This window comes from Mizuhopecten yessoensis, unplaced genomic scaffold (assembly GCF_002113885.1).
Source record: "Mizuhopecten yessoensis strain PY_sf001 unplaced genomic scaffold, ASM211388v2 scaffold7147, whole genome shotgun sequence".
Lineage (NCBI taxonomy): Eukaryota > Metazoa > Mollusca > Bivalvia > Pectinida > Pectinidae > Mizuhopecten > Mizuhopecten yessoensis.
Window position 1 is genome coordinate 204754 of NW_018406904.1, and position 19925 is coordinate 224678.

The following is a 19925-nucleotide window of genomic DNA, read 5'->3' on the forward strand; positions in this document are numbered from 1 at the left end:
GTACCTGTAAATACAGAAAACAGTGACGCATAGACAAGATTATAAATCTGTGTACCTATAAATTCCAAAAACAGTGAAGCATAGACAAGATTATAAATATGTGTACCTGTAAATACAGAAAACATTGAGGCATAGACAAGATTATAAACCTGTGTACCTGTAAATACAGAAAACAGTGACGCATAGACAAGATTATAAATATGTGTACCTGTAAATACCAAAACCAGTGAGGCATAGACAAGATTATAAATATGTGTACCTGTAAATACAGAATACATTGAGGCATAGACATGATTATACATCTGTGTACCTGTAGATACAGAAAACAGTGACGCATAGACAAGATTATAAATAAGTGTACCTGTAAATACCAAAACCAGTGAGGCATAGAAAGATTATAAATATGTGTACCTGTAGATACAGAAAACATTGACTCATAGACTAGATTATAAATCTGTGTACCTATTAATTCCAAAAACAATGAGGCATAGACAAGGTTATAAATCTCTGTACCTATAAATTCCAAAAACAGTGACGCATAGGCTAGATTATAAATCTGTGTACCTATAAATTCCGAAAACAGTGAGGCATAGACAAGATTATAAATATGTGTACCTGTAAATACAGAAAACATTGAGGCATAGACAAGATTATAAATTTGTGTACCTGTAAATACAGAAAACAGTGACGCATAGACAAGATTATAAATATGTGTACCTGTAAATACCAAAACCAGTGAGGCATAGACAAGATTATAAATATGTGTACCTGTAAACAACAAAAACAGTGAGGCATAGACAAGATTATAAATCTGTGTACCTGTAAATACAGAAAACATTGAGGCATAGACATGATTATAAATCTATGTACCTGTATATACAGAAAACAGTGACGCATAGACAAGATTATAAATATGTGTACCTGTAAATACAGAAAACAGTGACGCATAGACAAGATTATAAATCTGTGTACCTATAAATTCCAAAAACAGTGAGGCATAGACAAGATTATAAATATGTGTACCTGTTAATACAGAAAACAGTGAGGCACATACAAGATAATAAATCTGTGTACCTTAAAATAAGAAAACAGACAAGATTGTAAATCTATGTACCAGAAAATACCATGTAATATTGGGGTGAAGAATAAATTGTATTACATGGTATGACGAGTACATTGATGCATTCTCAACCATATGCAATTGTCCATATATTTATTTTTGATCAAATTAACTGTTCTTACCCAACGTAACAATGAAACAATGCACTGAATGTATTTTGGTTGAATCTATGACATGAGTGAGAAAATGTTTGAATCTTGTATAAAACATTTCGACTCAATTAACAAACGAATATCTATTATCTCTTATGCATGCTCGCACATTATATCCAACAATAAATGGTTATTAACCAATGAAAAGTGCCTTTTAAAAAACATATGTAACATATTTTGCTCCTATCTTATCCCTTCGCCCTTATTTGTTAAAACAATTAGTTTTTATCGCATCTGTGTCATCAATCCGTGGTACAACATCCATACGGTATGAGATAAGTTGTAACGTAGCAAATGAGATCTGTTTTAGCCAACCCAGAGCTGAATGATATGGCGTATGTGTAATATCGATATAGTTCATACAGTAATTCCTGCATATAATTACAAAACATGCACATGTAAGATGGAGTATTGCAATTTTGGTCGTGGAAGAGAACAATTAAACGGAGTTTGATATCAGCCTTTAGCCACTAAAACGTCTAGCTCTAAAAAAATGATCCAGTCGCTAATGATGTTCTGTCTGCGGAATAAAAGGGGGATATTACGAGGTTTAAGATGTCAACTCAAGGTATACATTAAATAAAATCTGATTTGCGTGAAATGTTATATTCTTTAAAAAGATATTGTTTTATAGTTTTATGATGTAGGTAGCCCTATGCATTATAGGTTTAGGATCTTCAATTCATATCAAGGCAAAAGGATCTTGTTTATAAAGACACGTAAACACCTCGCTTTGCTGACAATTGTTGTCGAATTTTACTTTGTGAACAAAATACGGATAACAGGACCTACATAAGTTGTCGCTTAATTGAAGTACAAACAATGAATATGACAACAAAACATTGTCAAATAAGGCATTCTTTTAACTGTGGAGAACAACTTTGGTCTGCTGCATCTCACTCGTCAGAGCGACTAGCGTAGTGCCCTGCAAGGATATTGAGGAGACAAAACACGTTTGTACTTTCCCGATAACTTTTCAATGTGTTTTCTTTTCCCTTATTTGGACATTGTTGTTATTCTTCCATAATATTACTATAGATACCAACTGTCGTCCTATATGTCATGCTAAATAAAAAAAATAAAAAAAAATAAAAAATGTTTATACCGAATACAATGTCAATCGCTAGTCATCATCCTACATTCAAACGATGGTCATTATGTGGGAAACTGTATCTGCTACTTTGATCAATTGGAATCACAAACACTTATCTTTGTAAGAAAACAATGGTTAAGAATAGAAATTGTTTTACGATAAAGTAAATAACTACTACAGCATGAATAAATGGTGATTTAACACTAATGTCATGACTTAATATTGATACTACTCAACCGTCAGCAAAAATGCTTAAAATCACAAAAATCCCATTGCTGCAGTATATTAAAATATGTCTTTAAGAGAGAAAACACGAAAAAAATAATTTTATAATCTAAGTTGATGACTTTCATTACTAGCATTTTGATTTGTTTTTGTTAATAAAGCACCTTTATTATGAATGTATATAACGTTTATTTTATATATAATCTAGCCTAAACAGAACGGATATGTTTCCATTTGAAGGGCATGGTTTAATGACCTCTAGCGTCTTACAAACTTATCTTAAATATGCAACACTATTTTCTGTGGTGAGAATAGACACAGAATATTGTTTTGATACAGTTCATCTATTACACATGATTCGTTTTCCCTTCAAGCTATACATTAAATATTCGGAAAAAAAGTTTATATCTCAATCTAAAATTCTATATACATTGCTATTTTCAGTAATCTATATGCCCCTGGTCTATTTTCCTTTATATCCTTCGGAGCAACGAACCATGACCATTGTCTTATAAACCGTAGCTTACATTGTGAATGACGCTTGTATATAAATTAAGTAAGCAGAAAGGTCAATGAACCATGCACAAAAGCAATCTACAGACTACAGGATTCAATTATTGTACTTACTGTTTTGACGGATACAGCATTCCAGCTGGTAATATGTACAGTGATATGTTAATGTTTACTGATATGCTTCTTATAAATGAGGGAAAGCAGAAATTGTGACACAATTGCCAAGGGGTATACATAGTTATTTTCTGACGTTACACATGACTTCCCAGGGAAGGCTATAAGATCGAGGATGAAAGCTGCTAGCTCGTTATCTTTGCCTTCATTTCAGCGTATTAACTTGAACCAAGTATCAAGGTGACAAAATGTTGGCGAGACCCATTCCTTTGATAACACATGTTATTATCTGTGTCAATTTATTTAATGTATTGCACGTGTGGCATATTGCAAACGGACTATCGACAACAACAGTAACATCAGTAGGAGACTCGAGTGTAAGCTCCCCGAATGTCACTGGGAAAAACTGTACAGAAAAGGAGACGTGAGTATAATAATACACAAAGTATTCATCCAGAAATTGAACTAGTTCTGATGAGTTTCATTGTACCTACATATTTTATTCTAAAAATCACGTCAGCAACCAACCTATCATTAAATCCTGACATAAATACTTTGATGAGTATTGACATATAGCAATGATAACACTAGTTCATAAAAAAACTTTGAACGTTGTCAAATTGATCAAATTTATCATATTGTAAAGACATATTGAAGGAAAGGAACATCGATCCCTGGACGGTATTTTATTTGATTTATTCAAACACGTGCCTGAATTCAGTTCAGTTGGCATTCATAATCATTATGAATGACAATTAGAACTGACATGTTACACAACGTGCTAGTTTGGCAAATATATTCAACTTAATGCCAACTGCAAGAAGATCAATATTTATATATTACCTCTTTAATTTTGATTTTGATGTCATATAATATAATATTCATAAATCATTTTGCAACATTTAGCTAGAACACTGATCCTCCCTTGTAGATGTTTGTTAAATGAATGTAACAACTATATACAAGGGATGATCAGCTGATATAAGTGCCATCGGAAGTTTTGGGGTTAAATAGTGGCCATTCTATATAGTGGTAATTGATTATTCAAATATTTTGAAATAACTCAGCGTGCTTGCTCGCTTGCCCTTAATGCTATTATTACCTCTCAAAGGGGCACGTATGTACTCAAAAGTCTCACGTTTAGAACCACACTAGCTACGGCATCAGATTAAAAAATGTCAATCCCACAGCATTATTAGCAAATTGATATATCCTGTACCTTAACTAGTGCAATATAACTCTAATGTAATATATATCATATATGTATCAATAAAACTAAAGAGGATTTCCTAACAACTGATAATTGATGAGGGTTGATATCCATTTGAGCGGCGAGTTTTGTTTTAAATCATAACTCGGTAACGTTTTTCACGAGAATGTATTCTTAAGTTTATGACGTATAAAATGCTATTAGGATTGATATTGTCCACTACAAATAAAGAAAAACCTTTGTTTTCGATGTGGCCAGGTAATCAAACCTGAACTGCATCAGAATAAATATCATCTGAAATTAATAGAACACTCATATTGAATGAGGGTCGATTAAAGTGCCGGGGAGCATTTTAAACATGTCTTTTTGAGAAGAACTCCGAGCTTATACTCCCGCAATCGTTACATTAGTGCTTAGTGTATTTATAAGCTGCGTAAAACAGTAGCATTTATGCTCTCATAATCTAACCTCCCCATAGCAAGGCTATATTAGAGTATTGCCACATCAAATGGAAGTTTAGTTTATGTTATGTAAACTTTTGATCCTCTCAATTGCTTGCACAAACGTATATCCACATGATCATTCATTAATTATTTATAGCGGATAATGTACCTGATGATAATGCTAAACAACACGATATAGAATGCAATTACTTAATACTGCTTTAAGACTCCACAGCGGTATACGTGTAGTATATGTTTCTTACCTCTGTGTGCATGAACAATTTTAAATAATCAAACCATTTTAATGAAGAGATACCATGTTAAGTTCATTATTTGTAAAACAGCAGGCCTTAAAACTAAAACTACTTGATATAGAAAAAAAACTCCACAAAACACTGTCTGCAAACTTAAGCTGGTTCGATGATGAGACAATCGTATGACGTAGCTGAATGAGAATCCCTTTAGTTTTAAAATTTCATTCATTAAAAGTGTCTTTTTTCATAACACAGGAAGAAAATAGTTACAACGGAATACTTCAGTTCCGTCTGCTACAGCGAGCACAGAACATGTGATCCAGAAGCTCCATTTATGTGTTCAACTAAGAAAATGTGAGTATTGATAATTTTTATTTATACACAATTCATCAATATGAACTGATATACGATAAGATGTTGATCAAAGCCGTATTGTGCTAGAATACATACCGAAGCGTCAATAAGAAATGGGAAGCCAAAAATTGATACGAAAAGACATCAGCAGCAACAGAGGAGACCGAGTGTTAAAAAGAATTCACAATCCACATACTTCTTTTAACTCTAGTGAAGATCGAATTCGAATTTGATTTTCTTAATAATATTTATTACATATTTATATAGACAGGAATATTTTACTACTACATCAAACTGCGCCACTCTTCTAGACGGTTTACTTTTGTTTTCATATAAGGCTAAATTTATTGATGAGTTTATCTAGACTGGTTGCAAAAACCTAGCCAAGTTCTGCAATTTCAAATTCAATAGTAATGAACTTGATACTTGTATCTGGTGTAAACTCTGATTTGAAAGTTCTGTTAGTTCTCCGCTATCTATATTTGTATCCATACAGATTCGAACCATCATCAGAATTTGAAATTATAAGTTTATCTTTCACTCGTCTGATCTTGTTAATTGAAAAAGTTTACAATTTCATCCAGTTGATTGTAGTAATTGTTTTTTTTTTCAAAAACCTAAAATTCTACGATTTCTCTTTATAGACCAAACGTTTTTCATGAATCTGTCATCACCACAAGGTTTAAACTAAAAAAAATATGTATTTTATCTAAAAATACTTTAACATAGCAAAAGTGCTATCCCAAATCATTTCGACGGGAGACACCAAGATATTCCACATCTATAAAAGGACCGGCGCAATCAAAGCTATAATTATTTGGTAAACACTTCATAGGACATTTCACGGACGTGTGGATATTTTACATATTACGTTGTAAGTCGTCTACTAGCAAATTTACATAGTTCTCTGATAGAAAAATGCAAGTCTAAATACTCTTCAAACCAGAGTCCTAGATACTTATGTTTGCTATTTTAGGCGACCGTTATACCACCACATATTAAATTATCATCTGTAGCAGGATTGGAATTATTTCTAAATTGGACTACATTGGTTTTGTCTTGATAAACTTCAATTTTCTACTGTTTACACATTTATCTACTACATCTATCTTCCGTTGCATAGATTATTCATCGGGGGCAAAGAGAGCAATGTCATCAGCACATTATACCCAAACATTTTTAGTGAAAACACAATGATTTAATTGCATTTAAAAAGCATCCATGTATACCAAAATGTTCTAATTTAGACCATAACAGATATCAGTTTACAAAATCAAACGTTTTCTTCACATGAACAAAATATACAACTGTGGATATTTTTCTTGATTTGTCTTTATTTAATACATATTATAGTATATACTGGTGGTCTAAATAGCTAATGTTCTTTTTAAAACCAATCTGCTCATTAGTAAGTACATGTGTGTAAGTCATTTGTTTCTAACCATTTGGATAACCGATGATTTAAAATTTAAATTTTAAAATCAATGGATTGATATGAGCGCAATCCCCCTTAGACTAAATGGATCCAGTGGATCCATTCCTTTTTCTAGGATTGGATATGTAGTAATTTGGGTCCACATATCCGGATGTCTGCGAAAGTTAAAACAGTTAACAAAAACAGTTTTTTAAGAGCTGGGTATTGGAGGACATTATATTACATTGTGTCCATACAAGCCACTTTGTTTAATTTGGGCTGAAAAGACCGCTTAGTCGTATTCTATTTTGTCAAAAGCCGTTAGAAATTGTCTCATTGCTTCATCATATTTCATAAAAAATGTTTCTGGAATAACTTAAGTATTATATCGTTGAGGTCCGTTACACCTGATTTTTGTGACGCCGGTTTGGTATTCTCCATTACAATACTGGATATTGAATTATACTAAGGAGTGATCATGAATACGGCCGATATGGCGTAATGACATTTTTGCACTAACCATTGTTTAACATTAAAGTCATTGAGATTGGTAGGTCTCCATGAGGTATATGTAAGTAATCAACTACAGACTTTTCTCTGGATCAAGCTTGGGAAAAGCAGTACCAAAGTTTCTCTCAAATTGAAAATCTAACAGCTAATATATAACCATACCAGCGACACCCTCTACATAATCGGTAAGGTCATCGAGTCTCGCGTTAAGTCTCCCATGGTATAAATATGATCCATACTTCGGTACATGTATTTTTTTGTCAAATTACTAAAAAAAAGTCTATGCGTCAAGAATTCAAGAGGTATATTTAGAGGAAGACACACATACATATAACAAATATCTCACCATCGCCATTATTATATTTCAACCGTATAAAATCTTCATATGAGTCATCAAGGGTACCACATTTATGTTTTTGAAAAAAGAACCCAATATTTACACCCCACTGCCTCTTCTGGCTTCTATTATTATGCATACACCATATAGATATATTTCTTTGTGATTTATTTATACTGGTGGTAAGCATACATGCGAAAAATCCCCTTGGGGGGAATGTAGCTTGAAACCTATTTATCAAAAGAGAATTGTCCAAAGTTGATTTATTAACAACATGGTATTGCAGAAAAAATAGTTGTATTTTGTATGGATATAATTATATTCGAAATGCTGAATGATGTTGTTTTATGCAATTGTTCCTCTTTACACTTCTGTGTTTAATAATTATGAATCAGTTGTGTAATAACATTAATCAAACTATGGAATTATTAAGATGTTTTAAGCCATCCTGCAGTCCTGACTAAACGATTAACAGTCGTCGAATGTTATTTTTAATATTTCCTGTCTCATTGTAGATCAAGTTTCTGCAGTCAGCTGAGATATAAGGAAGTTTACAAGACTTCTAGCACTGCAGTGTGTTGTCATGGCTATATTCTGGATACCATTCAAGACGTTTGTATCAGAGGTAAACACAATGCACAAACGGAGAGTCCACGTGAACAAGTAAAAAACTGTTTTTATCGTTTTGTAGGAGATCACTGCAACATCAATCACTTTTTTAACTCATGATCAATGTACATCCTAAACTAAAACAAAATTCAGAAAGAGCTCTTTTGCAAAGAATTTTTCAATATTTTTACAATCGTTGGACTTATGACCTTTGTGTTATATAACGTTATATCATGATATAAGACTGCGTTGAGAAGACGTTCCTGGGGCTTGAATACCCAGCATACCCACCGTTACGTGCAGTCTTTAAAACATAAAATGTATCCCTGATAAATAATAACATAGCAGTTTCTTTTATCTTAAATCAGTCCTTTAATTTATCCAAGACGAAAGACTTCGTTCATTCACAACTATAGGTATACGTTGCTTCTTTACTTTATTTCAAGTTTGCTTGCTGATTATGTTAAGAAAAATATAACGGATGTACGATAATGTGTTGGCAACCCGTATTTGGATAAGCTATTTCAACAATGTTATCTGGTTAAAGTTCATGGGGAGGGATTATCTGTAATCTTCCACCTTCAGGCCTAAAACATATATATATCAGCACTTAAACCGTAGTGAATCATAAACTATGTCATTTCCATATAGAAGTGACCATAGGCAAAGGATAACGTCATTTTTTATTTGGTTTTGTAGACCAAATATGTCCTGAGGTTATAATGTTAAAACATAAATAAAATAGTGGCATTTTCATGCTTTCTATAATCATATCTATTTCTAAATTACATTGCTGACGGCCTTACATGTACTGTTTGCTATGAATACGTAAATATGATATCAAAGGTGGGCATCATATTTATGGCGCAGATTTACTTGGTACGAGTATTTCACACAAGTGTTGCAGCTGTGATTAACGGAAGTTATAGTTGGGTTAAGTGTAAAGATAAAGGTCGTATTACTGTTATATTAAAGCTGAGATTAGGGTTATTGTGTAGCTGACATTGGCTGGGTCTATGGTAATACGTTGTCGTGGGGCTGACATACATATAGGTTCGACTCATGATCATCAGCTGTCTAACGAAGCTGTAACTGAAACCCTGATACATAGCCGTCGTACAGCGGTCTTAGACTGGGCCAATGATAATTAACTGTTGTAGAGCGGTCTTAGACTGGGCCAATGATAATTAACTGTCGTAGAGCGGTCTTAGGCTGGTTCATTGATATTTAGCCGTCGTAGAGCGGTATTAGAGTGAGCCAATGATAATCAACTGTCGTAGAGCGGTTTTAGGCTGGGTCAATGATAATTAACTGTCGTAGAGCGGTCTTAGGCTGGGTCAATGATACTTAACTGTCGTAGAACGGTCTTAGGCTGGGTCAATGGTATTTAACCGTCGTAGAGCGGTCTTAGACTGGTTCAATGATAATTAACAGTCGTAGAGCGGTCTTAGGCTAGGTCAATGATACTTAGCCATTGAAGAGCGGTCTTAGACTGGTTCAATGATAATTAACTGTCGTAGAGCGGTCTTAGGCTAGGTCAATGATAATTAACTGTCGTAGAGCGGCAATAGGCTTGGTCCATGATAATTAGCTTTCATAGACGGCAATAAGCTAGGACCATAAAAAGTAGCTGTCGTAGAGCGGCCTTAGGCTTTGTCCATGATAATAAGCTATCGTAGACGGCAATAAGCTAGGACCATAAAAAGTAGCTGTCGTAGAGTAGCCTAGGCTGGGTCCATGATAATTAACTGTCGTAGAGCGGCCATATGCTGAGTCAATGTAATTAACTGTCGTAGAGAGGCCATAGGCTAGATCCATGATTATTAGCTGTCGACTAGCGACATAAGGCTTCATCCGAATTCATTGACTGCCGTAGAACTGACATTTAGTCTACTTATTATAACCTGTCACGTTATTGATGTTGTTCAATAGGCTAAACAAAAGATGAAAACAAATTGTATTTGTATTCTTAAATTCTACATGGCAAGGTATACTTAGACCTTACTGTCCCCTTGTTTAAAAACAAAACCATCGTACAATATATGAGAGAAACAGCATAGCGCTAACGAGATACAGTCCATCGTGATAAAATTAATATTTGTTCATACATTTGTACATTCTGTTAAAAAGGTTTAGTAATTTTGTTGCCGAATTACAAAGAAACGTGATGATCATGCTTGGAAATTTCGAAAGGACCGTATATACATCTTTCTTATACTAGGAAATGAAAACGTCGTTTTTTATGTGCCGCCCTTTGACATCACCTTCGTTATTTGAATCCTACCACCTAACCCACATAACGGAAGACGACAACAGTTGTATGGTACATCACGGTATGCGCTTTTTAATAATGGTTGTATATTTATATTGTAGTATGTCCGTCTGACAAATTTGGAGACAACTGCTCAGAAGCATGTACGTGTTTACCGACTCAGGTCTGTGACCCTTATACAGGTACATGTGCCTGCAAACCCGGTTATACAGGGCCTGGATGTGTCAATGGTATGTACATGTTTACCCGGTTATATATGGCCTGACTGTGTTTATTGTATGTACACTCGGTTATATAGGGTTTTGATGTGTCAGCGATATGTAAACCTGGTTAAACCGGGTTAAGATGTTTGACCAATGTTCTTCCTAACTACAGGGTCTGATTATACCTTAAATCAGGTTATATAGGTCCTGGATGTATTAACAATGTGTGCCTGTAAACCCGGTTAAATATTGTCTGGTTGTGTCATCTGTATGTTAAACCTTATTTTAGGGTTTCCATGTGTAAAATGGTATGTTACACACAGTCACAATGGTCAGGATGTATTAACTGTGTGAATTTTAATACACGGTTATGTATATCTGTATGTTCTAATGGTATGTTACACACAGTCACAATGGTCAGGATGTATTAACTGTGTGAATTTTAATACACGGTTATGTATATCTGTATGTTCTAATGGTATGTTACACACAGTCACAATGGTCAGGATGTTCTAATTGTGTGAATTTTAATACACGGTTATGTATATCTGTATGTTCTAATGGTGTGTTAACCCGATCATACAGGTCTGGAAGTGTTAATTGTATATATATCCCGGTATGCACTTAGATTTTACATGGATTTACATGGTGGTTGTCGTCGGTGAAGCAGAGGACGTTTATCTCTCCATATTTCCCTGGTTCATATTTTGCCGTAGTTTTGTAGATTTCGAGTTTGAATTGCAATTTTGTTAAAACTTTGATATTTTCCTATTGTTTCTTGGTTATAAAGATCTTGATGTGCGATCGATGTTTACTTGTACAGACTATTTACGTTTTTTTGTTACATAGGAACAATCTGAAAACCAAAATACCATCACATTGTGCGAAAAACTCCAACAAGAGTAACACAAAACTCTATAGTAATAAAAGAAATGAGAATACCTTATAACAAGACGTTTTGCAAAAACGGCAGATCCATAAAAAAATGAATAAAATGATAAACTAGTTGAAAAATATTACAATTCATTAGCTTATTCATACTATATTTGTTATTTTGTTTAACGAAAACTGATATAACAATTCATATCAACCATTGATAACCATCAAATGATGCATCAATCATTGATAACCATGTAACAACACAGATCGCTGTGTTGAAGTGTTTATTCGTATATTATAATTACATGTATTTAAGTCAGTCTGACTAACATGGTCCGGAAATCTGGTTTTGTGAAGTTGTAAATGTGAATGATTTGTAAGTGACTTTTCCTGTTCTGGCTCCGGAGTAACTTATCATAACAGCTTTATATAAGGAGATAAGAGACATGACCTATGTTGATGAATGAAATTTATTATCACAAAATCACATCATCCCATTAGACAGTAGATGCGTTGCTGAAAATAATAATAAAATCGAAGTTAATGACGTACCGAGAGTTGAGTTCGGGAAGGTAAGTGATTGTGATAAACAACAAATTTGAACGGGGGTACTGACAGGAAATAACAAGGAATTAACAGGGAACTTTTTTGCATTGGATTTAGCAATTGCGGGGAGAAAACTTACTCTGATTACAATTTTTTCAGTGATGTTATGGGGTCAGCAGATCAGTTCTGTTCTCCCATATCCCCATTCGTAGAAGACAAGGACAAAAACCCCGCCAATACTGCAGAGACCGTCATTAGTCGCCTCTTACGATCATGCAGTGGGGTTCAGCAGACATATTCTTTCCCCGAACCTGCACAGGTTGTCTGGTCAATGCAATATATGTATACCTTCAGTCACCATCTTTCTCCGTAACCAGAGTCATTTACTTCGTCATCTGCAACCAAATCATGGTTCAAGTATCAGCTCATGTGTCCTGTTTAGTTAAGTTATGCTAGCTTCTTTGAAGTGCATCGTTGTACTTTAAGATAACTATACAGTGTAAACTGAATATTTCGAGGCCATCCGTGTACCAAGTATAAATTGCCATTATCATTGTGTGAGAATTATACCTAAAGATAAAGAGCATGTATTTATTTTAGACTTCTCCCCAATGCTCACAAAATGGAAATAAAGACATGTATGCATTTTGTTTGCAGTATGTCAGCAGAGAACGTACGGGGTAAACTGTAAAGAATTGTGTATTTGTCAGTGGAACAACACAATATCATGTGACGGAGTGTCCGGCGCGTGTTGGTGCAAACGAGGCTGGATTGGTGTAGCATGTCAAACAGGTACCCTTGTAAAACATGATTGTTATCATTATATATAGATACATGTTAGTGTGTGTGTGTGTGTGTGTGTGTATGTTTGGTGGGAGGGGGGTTGCAATGTAAGTGTGTGTATGGGGGGGGGGATGTAAGTGTGTGTATGGGGGGGTTGCAATGTAAGTGTGTGTATGGGGGGTGGGGTGTTGCAATGTAAGTGTGTGTATGGGGGTTGCAACGTCTTGTGAATCATCGATGCCATCAGTTATGTAAATTAAGGTTAAGTAGAAGTAATGCCAAATCAGAACTTGATAAGCGTTATAAGAAACCTCGACCGTCACATCGCATAAGGAAAAGGACTCGAAGTCCTTGTCAACCTGCATTGATAAAGATTTTAGATGTCGCTAAATATAAAGAGTTGATATCCTGAATTATTTTAAGTAGTAAAGTCAAGTGATGTTTTATCACACTGTACTGCCATTCGAATTTTTATTTTGCGTTAATGTTTGGTTTGGTTTTATTTTTTTAACGTCCTATTAACATTTAAGGTTAATTGTGTTGTGTATGTGTGCATGTGTGTATGTGTGCCGGAGACAGGGGATGTTTATGTACTTGCCTCCTTGTGATAGCGCGGATCTGATGCCGACTTTATAGTGCTATCTCACTGAATACCATGCCGAAGGCATCAAGCACAGCATTCCGCCGGGTCACATTATACTGAAAACGGGTGAACCAGTTGTTGCCATTACCAAAACGCTGAACGTTAAGCAGTGAATTTTAAGGACTTTGGTATGTCCCGGCCTGGGGAAGGAATCCATTGCCTTCATCACCTAGACGAACATTCAATATTAAAGCAAAACGTGAAATGTTGCCAAACAAGGCGTTAGAAAATAAAAGATAGTAAGAAGTAGAAAGAAACAGAAATATCCCAAATATTGCAATGGGTGCAGCAGATTTATTTAGCGTTAAACTACAATCATCTACATCCATAACGTTTCACATTGATTATAAAAATATCTCTGGGGTATGGATATATTAAATTTTTTAAAACTCATTTTAATAAATTTAATTATATATTAAATTTCAACACAAAAAAATAAACTCAAATGAACCGAAGTAGTATTTCCTTACATCATAAATAGGAACATTGTTTGTTTCGGCAAATATTGTTATGGTCATATAACACACATAGCTATTGATGACAAATTTAATAAAGCCCGTTATAGGGCCATAACAATATTTGCTAAAATATTTATTATTTATATTTACATTTGATAGAGTAATCATGCTTTATTTAGTTATTTCGAACAGTTTTTGAACCGCAAATCAAGTGTTGACAGCAATTGAAATTGATGACGTCACAATAGAGATTTATGACGTTAAAATAGCAATGTTGTTATAGTCTCATAACAACATTTGCCTTCGCAATGCATTACAATGGAAGGATGCAGAGCAAATGTAAATATAGTATATTATAAAGTCAACTGATGCAGAGAAGACAGAATACTGCAGTAAGCAAACAATGACACATCACACAAAACCGTGTTATCTCAAATTAACACGCGCAATATGTACTCTTCCGGAAGAACACCTAGTTTTGTTTATCACTGGGGTTCATAATGTCTTTTGTTTATGTTTTGTTGTGTTCTCAGTTTCTATGTCTCTGTTTTCGTAAGGAGGAGAGGTCATTTATGTGTGTTGCCAACTATAGATTCATGTACTAATATATGCATTCATTTTATTTCAAATTCCGTTTTTATTTAAATATTTTCAGAAACCTACATGTAACACCTTCGCTATCTGCCATCGAATATTTTAACATTGCTTATTTCCATATTGTCTTTGAATAGACGACATTATACTTATTAGTAACGAATGTGTAAAAGAACTTAACGCGCATGCCAATGGACAAGTAGCATTACCTTATCAATAAATGTACTGTTATTTTTTGTGTTTCTGCGCCTATCATTGTAATTGAAATGATGCCCTGTTTTATCTAGAATGTCCTCCAGGGTTTTTTGGATTCGATTGTGGAAATGAGTGTAATTGTTCCACTAACCAGACGTGTGATTCAGAGACTGGAGACTGTGCTTGCACCACCGGATATACTGGAGTGTACTGTACTGAACGTAAGACTGGATTAATTTGTTGTGTAGCCTCATTTTTTAATCTGATTTCATGATCATTTGATTGCGCGTATTTCTACTATATGTGCATACTTTAGGGTCACGTGTATATGTTTATTGACTTTTTCGTGTGCCTTAAAATATCAGTCCATTCTTTAAGGCTAACTTTATTTCCTTTTTTACTTCTGTCAGTTATTCGTTTTTTTCCTAATTTACTTCTTTCAGTTATTCGTTTTATTTCCTATTTGATATTTCTTTCAGGTATAGTACCATTAGCAAAAACACAGGATGACCTTCCAGATTACCTGTTGATCGTCATACAGGTGATACTTGCTGTGATTGTACTTGTCGTTATACTGGCTTTCATTATACACTTTGTCCGGAAAAAGAATCTCCGCAAGTAAGTCTGATACTATTCTTCATTCAGACATTATCTCTGTATACAACATACACATATACATTTCGTTATTCACCTTTTTTAGGGGAAAATCCACTTATCAAACGCACTAAGATTCATTGGTCAAACTGCAAAACCGTACCGTCCTCGGGAATTACGGGAAAACGTGAGTGAGGTTTAGGGGTCGTTTTAGTCAGTAATTCAGTGAATCAGTGAATATATTGCGTGAACTTTAGGCGAGGTGATCAGTGTGTCAGTGAGTCCATTTATGAGTCAGTGAGTTGTTGAGATGATAAATGTGTCAGTGAGTTCTTGATTGAGTCAGTGAGTTCTTGATTGAGTCATTGAGTTCTTGATTGAGTCAATGAGTCGGTGGATTTTATCATCGTGTCTCACTCTAAACGAATACCTCTAAACTTAGTTGCCATATGTATAGGTTAATGTTCAAACTTCAAGCCAATCATTTGTGTAAGTTTAAATGGTTAGAATATATAAAAATGTGTTTTGATGAAGTCGGACAAAGTTCTATTTTTATCAAACAGGAACCTATAAGTAAATTTTATATTAAAAACACTGTCAAACAAATTTTTATTGATCAATTTTTACAAAGATGGCATGCAAACATTCAAAATTCATCACGAGGTGAACTCTATGGTAATTTTAAGAAGAAACACGTACTTGAGCCTTATTTGACTCGCCTTTCTGAAAAAAACCGGATCAATATTATGCAAATTTAGATGTTCTGATATGAAAATTCACATTGAAACGGGTAGGTGGCATAATATCCAAAAAACAAGACGGAAAATGCACTCTATGTAAAAACAATTGTAGAGCTTAGAGAAAAATATATTCCTCTGTATTATAGAAAAAAATCCGTCTCAAATTAAAATGAGTGGTCTGTTGTCATTTTGTAACACGACAGTATTAAATGGAATTTGTCTTTTGTTGGAAAAAAATAACAAACTGCTGTAATATGTATCATGATTACTGTTTTGTGTACTTGCCATCCATTTTGTCATCACATGTATATTATTATACTCTGATACCTCATGTTGTACATTTAAATGTATCTGAGGAAAAACAATAAACTTGTCAACTTGAGACGGTGATTGAGTCAGTGGGTCGTCGGAGGTTATCAGTGAATTGAAATCCTGCTTTTATTGTCTAGCTATCATGTTTTGCAATGTGTAAAGATGCTGTTTTATATTGTGACAGGTCTCATAACTGTACTGAAGGCAGTGTGACAGGTAGGTGTGCTACGATCAGATACAGTAAAACAATAATCAAAGTTAGTGCCTTTGACCGACTAAACATAAAGGATATGATGAGGGTATTGAAGAGGTTGATGAAGCTCTTGTGTATGAAATACCATTAAACTCTTATTATTGCTTCTAGTTTTCAAAATTTGAAAAGTTTGTGTTTAAAGAGTTTTCTTGTTAAATTTGACAACTTGTTTTTATCTTTTCCTTTTATTCTCCATATATTACAAGGCACCAATTTTGTCTTAATTTGCGATACATTTCCCCTTTCTCAACATATAGTTTTCCATTTTCCTTATATCAGATTATTCTCCATATATTACATAAACTCCCTATTTTTACTCTGTTCTCCATTGATAATTATATTCTATATATCATCTTCTTTTATAAAAATGCCCCCCCCCCCTTGTATTATACTCCATTACCTGAACTTGTTTTTCCGTATGTTATACTCTACTTTACGTTCTACATTCTACTTTCCATTCATAGTTTACATTACTGAACTTGTTCTCAAATAAACCAAAACATTTATAAATTAAAATGTCCAGATTTGATACAATGTTATATTTAAGCATATAACAATCATGTTCTGCGTTCAAGGTAATACAAATACCATCCTGGCTGATTACTATAGTAACCTTTCCGTGAAAGAACTTCAGAAGAAAAGGAAACAGCCTGGACACCATAGTCCGAGACGATCAAAGGCTCCTAATGGGAGTCTCTATACGGAGGTGGACAGGCCAAACGAACCAAAACAACGGTTAGCTCCATACCAGGACTCGAGTGTCATCTTCATAAAGCGAACCAGTATCAAGGATAATGGTACTGGTAGCATTATAGAGAATGCCGATAAGGATCATTGTCTGGGGAGTGATGACTCATCACAAGTTACGGCATATGTAAACGAGGCTTTGAATAAGGAGGACGCTTATGATGAACTCGGAAAGGACAGACACGTGACAGACGCAATTCCCGGAAAAGACCAATATGATCACATGAAGTTGAATCAGAACAAAGCAGGAAATGGTGATGACGTATATGATAAACTAGAACAGAGGTCACGTGACAAAAATGTCAATGATATTGACGATACATATGATCACACACAACATGTCAGTGATAAGTGATTAACATTGAACAAAAGGCATGCTTTAAAAGCCAACATATTGTATGTTAAAACATGTACCTCGTTTTACTTTTCTACAGTTCCTGTTCGTTTTAATGATTTATCTATGTTTGCTGTATCTACAAATAGTGCAAGTTTTAAAATATTTGCTACCTCTTTCCTATGTTAACATATGTTTTTGTTTCGAAATCTAAACTGATAACCTAATATGTGTTCTGTGTTGGTATCGTATATTTTGTGAACAAGCACATGTTTTATTTATATATATATATTTACAATTCTTTTTTTTATTGTATACTTTGTGGACAAATACATATTTTATTACATATATTTCCATTTTTGGTTTGTAAATATGTCATATCCTATTTAACAATAAGGCATGATAACAAATATAAGTTGTACTTTCTAATCATCAGTTGTAAATATAGCTTTTCCCCAATGCTTGAGTTCAACGATCAAAGATGGTAATTCTACATTGTCAGACACCATAACCTAGCATTGATGTCACATAAGCTAGTCATTGGAGACGTTAGAAAGCAACTAACAAAGTGACAACTACCTGCAAAGTAAAATATGATATAAAATAACAAACACACAAGACTGACTGATAGGCCTGTCTGCCTGTTTCGACTTTTTCCGTCCGCCCGAAGAGTAGCCCATTCAAAATGGCGTGCTGTCCTGTTGTCAAGCCTGACTTAATTTGAATATGGCGCAAAATAATACGCCATTGAATCCCTAACTGCATTAACGTTCTCTTTATTGTAGGCAGATACAAATATATAATAATTGTAATGGCAGCTATATTCATAAGTAAATTAATATATTTTTCAAAATCTATATATGTATTGGTGATCATTTTGCACTTATTAAGGCACATTATTTTGGTACTATATTATGCTATCTTTGTGGCGTTACCTTCTTTTGATATCATTTACATGTGAACTTTTAACTATGACGTCACAATCAAACGCCAGTTGCCTGAAAATGCCTCGAGATCGACAAAAGTCGTGTACAGACGATTTGTTTTGTGTTTTGTAAAGAGGAGAATATATTATCTATATACAGTATTTCTCGATATTTTTCATAGCACTACTAAGTAAAACATTACTGTGTATGAGATATCTAAAGAGAAGTTCATTGTCAATTACATTCATATAGAGAACCTACCAAAGAATCGTTTAATGAACAAAAAATTATGTAATCTGTAAATACTTTAGGAACTCAAACTTTGTATGTGTGGTATTGAATTGTATACATAGAGGGGTATTATTTATGTTTATTTAATGGATGTATATTTGTTTATATATTTTACGTATAATTTCACAATAAAATGTATCTCACGATACTAGTCATGTTTTGTGATCCCTATCCAACAACTGATGACGTAATAAAAGATCACCAGTATTCAGTTTCTGGTGATGAAGTAAAAATACTGATAAGGTATCCCGTAGCTAATGATGAAGAATTAAGCAGCAACTGACAATGTTGATGATACTGGTGATGATCAATCAACTGATGACATAAGTAATGTTCACGAAGACCAAGCAAGTTTTGACGTGTTTAACAATGATCACGATACAGCAACTGATGACATGGGAATCGGATCTAGCACCTGATGACATGGGAATGGGATCTAGCAACTGATGACATGGGAATGGGATCTAGCAACTGATGACATGGGAATGGGATCTAGCAACTAATGACATGGGAATGGGATCTAGCAACTGATGACTTGGGAATGGGATCTAGCAACTGATGACATGGGAATGGGATCTAGCACCTGATGACATGGGAATGGGATCTAGCAACTGATGACGTAATAAGTAATGAATGGGATCTAGCAACTGATGACGTAATAAGTAATAAATGGGATCTAGCAACTGATGACGTAATAAATAATGAATGGGATCTAGCAACTGATGACGTAATAAGTAATGAATATGATCTAGCAACTGATGACGTTATCAGTATTAACCTGTGCCCAGTTGTTCAAACGATGATTTA

General features: G+C 34.3%; 1 protein-coding gene across 1 annotated transcript; it reads left to right on the plus strand.

The window, feature by feature from the left end:
- Positions 1 to 12245: 12245 nt before the first annotated feature.
- LOC110453139 (platelet endothelial aggregation receptor 1-like) lies at positions 12246 to 18164 on the plus strand. The gene is made up of 7 exons (XM_021501986.1): positions 12246 to 12274; positions 12408 to 12526; positions 12906 to 13040; positions 15014 to 15142; positions 15401 to 15539; positions 16752 to 16783; positions 17396 to 18164. Exons 1-7 carry the CDS (start codon positions 12246 to 12248, stop codon positions 17920 to 17922), a joined length of 1110 nt encoding a protein of 369 aa, XP_021357661.1. The 3' UTR covers positions 17923 to 18164.
- The last annotated feature ends 1761 nt before the right edge of the window (positions 18165 to 19925 follow it).